Source organism: Pituophis catenifer, unplaced genomic scaffold (genome assembly GCF_029215685.1).
Source record: "Pituophis catenifer annectens isolate HBS135680 unplaced genomic scaffold, rPitCat1.0.hap2 SCAF_1, whole genome shotgun sequence".
Lineage (NCBI taxonomy): Eukaryota > Metazoa > Chordata > Lepidosauria > Squamata > Colubridae > Pituophis > Pituophis catenifer.
The window spans coordinates 330,564,897-330,572,788 of NW_027256881.1; the positions used below are offsets into that span (position 1 = coordinate 330,564,897).

At 38.6% G+C, this 7,892-nt stretch overlaps 1 protein-coding gene across 1 annotated transcript; it reads left to right on the forward strand.

Moving 5' to 3' along the window:
• Window positions 1–1,783: 1,783 nt before the first annotated feature.
• FAM32A (family with sequence similarity 32 member A) lies at window positions 1,784–5,697 on the forward strand. The gene is made up of 4 exons (XM_070943242.1): window positions 1,784–1,947; window positions 2,804–2,948; window positions 3,058–3,111; window positions 5,219–5,697. The coding sequence occupies exons 1-4, from the start codon at window positions 1,871–1,873 to the stop codon at window positions 5,285–5,287; spliced, it is 345 nt and encodes a 114-aa protein (XP_070799343.1). The 5' UTR covers window positions 1,784–1,870; the 3' UTR covers window positions 5,288–5,697.
• Window positions 5,698–7,892: the final 2,195 nt, after the last annotated feature.

Below are 7,892 nucleotides of genomic sequence, written 5' to 3' on the forward strand. Positions count from 1 at the left end.
TTGCCTTCTTCCCTCATCACTCCATGTGCATCCTTCCCAAAGCTCTGCACTTGATGGAAGAGGATGACCATCCCAGATAGGAGTGTAGCAATTTTTGGTCAAGGTCAACCTATTTTCAAAGCACCTTAAAGCCAGACAAGGATTAATGGATGGAAACTGATTGGAGAGATTAAACCTAGAAATAAGGAGAAATTTTCTGACAGTGATGACAATCAACCAATGGAATAGCTTGCCTTCAGAAATTGTGGGAGCTTCCTCACTGGAAGCTTTCAAGAAGAGACTTATTGTCTAAAATCTTAGACAGAGTAAGTACATACTGTACACACCTAGAGATCCCTCCCATCTCCGCTAAAGTTGATACCAAAAACTGGACTTATATTTATCTCAAAAGGCCGTGGAAATGTAAATTCTTAATCTCTGCTTTTGGGAAACTAAAACTAAAAATATATCTCAAATTGTAAATCACGTTACCATCTCAAAAATCTTATTACAAAATAATTATCAAGTCACCAAGATTTTAGTTTTCCTTTCTTCACCCAGCCTATTATGAGAATGATATGAGAGAACCTTGAATTCTCTTGAAAAAAAACAAAATGAGCTGCAATGTGTCCTGCAATGATAGAGGGGTTGTGAGCGTGTCTTATGACAACCCTGCAGTGTAGTCCACTTCCGAAGCTGAGGGTCCCTAACTCCACACTATAAAAAAAGATGTTGAGACTCTAGAAAAAGTGCAGAGAAGAGCAAGATGATTAGGGGCCTGCAGGCTAAAACATACAATGAATGGTTGCAGGAACTGGGCATGGCTAGTCTAGTGAAGAGAAGGACCAGAGGAGACATGATAGTCATCTTCCAATACTTGAGAGGCTGCCACAGAGAGGAGGGGGTCAACCTATTCTCCAAAGCACCTGAAGGCCAGACAAGGAATAATGGATAGAAACTGAACAAGGAGAGGTTCAACCTGGAAATAAGGAGAAATTTTCTGACAGTGGGAGCAATCAACCAATGGAATAGCTTGCCTTCGGAATTTGTGGGAGCTTCATCATTGGAAGCCCTCAAGTAGAGACTGGACTGCCATCTGTCAGAAATGGTATACGGTCTCCTTCTTGGGCAGGGGGTTGGACTAGGTGACCTACAAGGCCCCTTCCAACTCTGTTCATCAGAATATTGGGAAGGATTGCCACTCCCTGAAATGGCTTTGGCCGTGCAAGCTGGGAATCTTGAGACTTGTGGTCCTCACGCATCTGAATTCTGAAAGACATCAAAAGACCCGTCATACATCTATGTATTTATTTATGTATGTATGTATTTATTTATTTATTTTATTTATTTATTAAATTTGTATACCGCCCTTGTATAGATGTATCTCTATCATCGATCTCTATTTATCTATCTGTCTGTCTGTCTATCATCTATCTATCTATCTATCTATCTATCTATCTATCTATCTCTATCTATCTATCTATCTATCTATCTATCTATCTATCCATCCATCCATCCATCCATCCATCTATGAAGACCTACAAGGTCCCTTCCAACTCTGTTAATCTATCTAACTCTTAAGTATCTCAGGTAAAAGCATCCCCTTTGAGCTTGCTCGCAGCTCCACTACGTTTCCCTTTTGCTTCCCTTAACGTTCCAAACAGCAAAAAAAAAAACCTTCTACGCCGGTGATTCGTTCCTGGAGCCGCTCTAGCATTTAACTCTCTATGGGTAAAGGCAGCCGTTCGCCGGTTTTAGGGATCCGCCCGTGTACGCGTTCCGCGGTTTCTTGTTGTTTGGTTCCTTTAACCCGGAAATATTTTCTCAGTCTTGCCCACACAGCCCCCGAGAGAGAGAGGGGAAAGGGGAACGTCGCTGAAAGAAACGGGGGATGTCGGAGTACGAAGCTGTCCAGCGAGGCGCTCTGCGTATAAAAGGGGGCACCGACTGCGGGTCTGCGGGGAAACGGTGAGGGGAGCCTCCGAAAGCAGGAATTGGATAGGCGGCCGCGAAGACGCTGGTTTTGTTCAGTCTTCATCTTGTTTTTCATAATCTTAACGCTCGCCCCCACTCTTTTGGGCAGGCGGGTCTTCTGTTGCCGTTAGCCAAGACGAAATAATAATTTTAAAAAAATCTTAATTTCTAGCTTTGGTCCTCTGTCAGGAAGCCCTAACAAGAGCAAAGAGTCCTCACGACCACCACTAAAAGAGAAGGCCAGAAGGAGGAGTGATTAATTTGGCTATTGGCGGTCGTAAAAGCTCTTCATCAGCTATGGCAGAAATGGGTAACTATGGCCCTTTTATGACTTGTGGACTTCAATTCCCAGAATTCCTGAGCTAACATGGCTGGCTCAGGAATTCTGGGAGTTGAAGTCCACAAGTCATAAAAGGGCCATAGTTGCCACCCCTGAGCTATGGGAAAGCAAGGCGAGGCTGCCTCAAAAGGAAACAGCGCTTAAGGCCCACTGTTGGAAAGGCTTGGTCTTGCATAGTCACCCCACATTAAAAGGGCAACGAGGCGATGCATTTGAAAAGTTGGTGGCTTTTATAAGTTGAAAATGCTTCACTCCTCAAAGTTAAGAAGTGGAGCTATGATTCATAATTAGCGAAGTGTTTTAAATTCCTCATTTCTGCTATAAAGACAAGGTTATCCTCAGGCTTGATCAGGGCTTCTTTGTGCCAGTGTTCCAATTTGCCCTTTTTTCTTAACAAGAAAATACTAATGCAAATAAAAGTATGGGTGGAGATGTAGAAAAATTATATTCTGTTTTTTCCTATCGTGCTTTGTGAAAGAATTTTACTTTATCTGAATGGTCTCTTTTTAGAAAGAAGAAGAAAGATAAAGAAAGAAGCAAGATTGTAGACCAGATTGTGAGCAGCAAGAACCAGGAGGAAGAAGAGGAGAAGAAGCGGGCTCTGGACAAACGTACTCCAGCACAGTTGGCCTATGAAAAAATGCAGGAAAAGCGGGTTGGTGTCTAAGAGAGAAAGTGGCAACCACAGAGAGTTTGGGTTAAGGGGAACAAAAATGTTCCTTGACAAAATGACAATAACCAATAACTATCTTTTTATTTTATAGCAAATAGAACGAATCTTGAAAAAAGCATCCAAAACCCACAAGCAGAGAGTAGAGGTAAGTACTTACTTTGGGCGCTACATGTTCTTGCATAATGGCAAACTATTTTTATGGCTGAGTATGCTGTATCACCCAACCTAAGATGCTTTTAAGGAGGAGAAAATACGGATGAGAATTTTGTTCTGTGGATAGATGTAGATATAAAACGTTATCTCTTATACTGCAAACTGCTATTAAAACCTAAGCTATTTGCAAAAGAAGGTTAATCAATTTCCCCCTCAATCTCTCCTCACATCCTTCTGTATTATAGAACAGCCTGAGTGATTTCTCTGGTAGGCCATTCTTGGTCATTAGTCATTAGAGAAAACACAGAATATAAGAAAGATCTTTGAGATCATCCAATCAAACCTACAGTCCAGTGCAGGATTATACTACTACAGCATTCCTAAAAGATGGCTATTCAATCTTTGTTTAAACATCTCTAGATAAAAAGAATCCACTTTAGGCAATCTGCCCCATTATTTTTATTTTTTAACCGCCCATCTCTGAGAGAGGAGCTCTGGGTTGTATACACTATATTGAACTGCTTTTCTATTGGGAACTAATGTCCAATTAATATCTGTTTTAAAATGAAATAATTTTTAAACCCATCATTTCTTGACTTCTGGAACAAAACTGAAGTCTATCCCACCTTATAAAGAGTTTGACAACTCTTTATAGATGTTTTAAGAATGCACATATTTAGCCATCTTTACCCTTCTGGTTAGGATCGGATCTAGATAAGCAATCCCTTTGTTTTCAACCTTCTGGAAAATGAAAGACAGAAAACTACTGAATAATATTGGGTACTTTGCAGTTTTGGTTATATGGAATGTGAACAAGTTGAATCCCCCATGTTTTTCTTCCTTAAATGTTTCCTTACCTGGTTGATGAAGGCATTATTTAAATTTTCTGTTGTCTCTATAGCACACTCCCATAAAAATATTATTGTAGTTTTCCTTGTATTTTTACCCAGTGCTGTTGTCTGGAGCCTTGTGCTCAGGTAGCTGGATCCCTAAACAGATGTGCACTTTCATTTAATACCTTTGCTCCTCCATCCATTTTGTCTGATCTGTTCCTTTTGAAATATATTTATTTACTAAAATTTGTATGCGGCCCCAGTCAAAGGACTCATAGTTTCATAATCCAAATCCACAATCATTAAAACAATTCAAAACAAGCAATAAATATCACACAAATAAAAACTGGCATGAGCTACAATTGCCCCATTGTACAGGTAGTCTTCAACTTGCAACTATTTAACAATGGTTCAAAGTTATGACAGCCTGGGTAAGTAATTTATGTCCCATCCTCAAAGGTACAACTATGACACCACCTAGCAGTCACATGATCGCAATTCAGGCATTTGGCAACCGGCTCACATTTACAATGGTTGCAATGTGTTGCTCTCATGGGTCTTCCCAGCTGACAGTCAGTTGGGGAAGCCATAACAACCAATTTGTTTAACGGTGGTAAAATATTAATTAAATTCAGTGGTCACATGACACAGTTTTGACTCATTTAACAATCCATCACTTAGAGACTTAACAATTGTGATTGTTAAGTCCAGAACTATCTGTAGTCCCTTTTCCTCCTTGAACTCTCAGCAGAAGAGCAGTCCTCAACCCTCTTCCAAATATTTAAGAAAGGCCCGACCTAATTTTGCAAGAGGAGGCAAAGACAAGTTGTTGAGTAGAGTTGGGGCAAACATCAATTCTCAGTCCCTTCATTTCATGCCAACTAAGGTGGGATCCTCAATGTGGTTCAATGAGATATGTAACTTCCCGTAATTACATGCTCATCAGTGGGTGCTTGTTGGATCTCTCCCAGAGCCAGTTTACACATAGCTTCAAGATTATTTTTCTGAGCTCTTTTCTCTTTACTTCAAAATGTGTATCCTTGTGATTAGGTTGTTAGAAAAATTGTGTCCAATATATTTAAAGTTTCTTATTTTGGATTAATTTAGATTGAATACATACAAACTAGATTCACTGAAATCAAAGGGATTTTATGTACTCACAATGAAATTTATTTAAATAGATCTTTGCCAAATCTGGATATTTGTACCATATATTTGTAAAGTAATGAGTTCTTGCTTCCAACTAATACTCTTTTTCTTTCCTAGGATTTTAATAGACACTTGGATACTCTGACTGAGCATTACGACATCCCCAAAGTCAGCTGGACTAAATGACCATCTTTTCCATCAACATTTTCTTCTTATACGATCTTTGTTTCTGAAATGAGCATAGACAATGGTGTTGAGCTGCAACTCATTTGGCAGAATTGCTGTTTTCTTGTAACTTCCTTTTCTTGATCAAACTTGCTTTTAAAGAAACACATGGCACCTATTACTTCGAGAAACTGGCAGTTAGCTGTTTAAGTTATTTCTGCTTTATTGTTGCACATTTAAAGACAAATTAATCCTTGGCTAATTATAGACAAGATCAGACACATACAAAACTTAGGATTTATGCAGAGTCTGTTGCTGAAAAGCAGCTCAAGAAGGACAATTTAAATGCTTGGGGTGGGAGAATTACTCTGTACCAGTTTTCTGATTGCTGCATTGTAAAAGTATACAATAAATATATACAAAAGGAATAATTGCATCAGCCAACACATTCATCCAGCATATTTCCATCATTTCAATGGCTTTACCATCTTCTTGGTATACAATCTCAACATTTCCTAAGAAATATTATTTGTAAAGGACAATTCTAATGACTCCCAGCTTCATCTACTGGAAGGACCACTGTATTCTCTACATTGTGATATAACGATAAAAATTTGTTTAAATAAACTAATTAAAAACACATATCTTGATTATAAGTAAAGAACAAGCCTATACCATATTGAAAGTTAAATACCACCACAAAAAAGTGATATTGAAACTAAATGGGTTGACTAAAACCAGCAATATTGTTTTAATTCTTACTCACTTGAAGCCTCCTCCCATGTACGGTGATGACAGTATAATCATTTTGGTTTTGTAGCACCAATGTTTAATTTTAAACCTATGTTCCAGAAAGGGACAAAAATTAAACGTAATGTAAACCCAGATTATATCTCAGCAAATGTATGTGCTACTTTTGGTTTTTTGTGAACTGTTATGATCTTGTTAAGGTTTATCTTCCTTCAGTTGGTTTTAGACTCAAGTCTGTTGATCCCATATAGAGTTTTCCACTTGGCATAAGGTGTAGAATGTGTCAGGGTGGTGCACCATTTAAGGTCATCAAGAGTATGAAAGTTATACCTCTCTAATACTTTACAGCAGCCATTCCTTCCCCCAAGAAAAGACACACCTTTGTGTGTTGCATTCTCACTTCTGCAGTGTCCAAGCGCTGCAGTCTTAAACCATGCATCAAAATGCAGTGTGAAAAAATGGAAGAATCTGAAAGTTGTCAGCCTGACTTTCAAATCATCTAGGAGTTGTCTTCTCCCTTGTCCCCACTCAAGTGTCTTGTGCTAAGAGAGGAAGGTTCTAATTTTGTGCCTTTTACTTAAAGTCTAATCCTTTCAGTAGTTTGAGATGGGTCACAGTTGCACATTTCAAATTAATGATGATCCTGGATTGTTAGGTTATCTACTGTGAGGAAATGGACAGGACAAATTAAAACAAGCAATAATAGATGTGCTAGTTGACATTTCCATGTTTAAGTGGTTTTAGATGGCGAGGTTCACTATTCTAAAAGTTGGAGCTTGGGAGTGGATCACAATTGTAATTGCAGCGGAAACAGCCTTTTTGCTGTTTGAGTTACCAGGCACCTCTTGTAAACTTGCCTCTAAAACAACATTCTTTCATTACAGTCTTCAATTTACAATCATTCATTTACTGACAGTTCAAAGTTACAATGGCATTGAAAAAATAGACTTAGGGCTTTTTCATACAGCCGTTGCAACATCTCCATGGTCATGTGATTAAAATTCAGTTGCTTGGCAAGTGATTCGTATTTGATGGTTGCAGTCTCCCAGGTGTGTGAGTGTGTGACAAGTGATCACCTTTTACGAACTTCTCATAAGCAAAGTCAATGGGGAAGCCAGATTCATTTAACAGCCATGTTACTAAACAGCTGTGGCAAGAAAGTTCGTAAAATGGGGCAAAATTCACTTAACCGTCTTGCCTAGCAACAGAAAATGTGTGCTCGGTTGTTGTAAGTTGAGGACTACCTGTAGCGTCTCCAGTATTTTCACACATTCTCTATAGTTCTGCTATTGCGAAGCAAATATGCCAATTGCTACAAAATGGTTCTGCCAGTTACTACCGTGGTTACCCAAAAATAACAGCCAACTGGAAATAAGCCCTAGCATGATTTTTCAGGATGCTTGTAATATAAGCCCTACCCCCAAAATAAATCCCAGTTAAGATTGTCAGCCAGATGAACGCATTTAATACAATATTTCCCTAAAAATAAAACCTAACTGGAAAATAAGATCTAATTTGGAGCAAAAATTAATGTATAACCTATTCTTATTTTGGGGGGAAACATGATACCTGGAGCCACACACATTTTAAATATGCCCTTTTCAGCTTCAATACAAGGTTCTAAATATAGCCACTTAAGCCATATAGCTCAAAAACCAATTACTGAACAGACCATTTCATGCTCTTCCCATTCATGTTCTGTTCAGCAGCTGAAACCTCATGAGGTCATTTTTCTCTTCTATTCCCGTTTACCAACACAGCTTTCATCATCCGCTGTCATTTTTGTATTTATTTAAGAATGCCACATGAAGGAATATGTACTTTTAAAAAAATTATTATTAGATCAAAAATCATGTTACAGGATTCTCTTACAGGA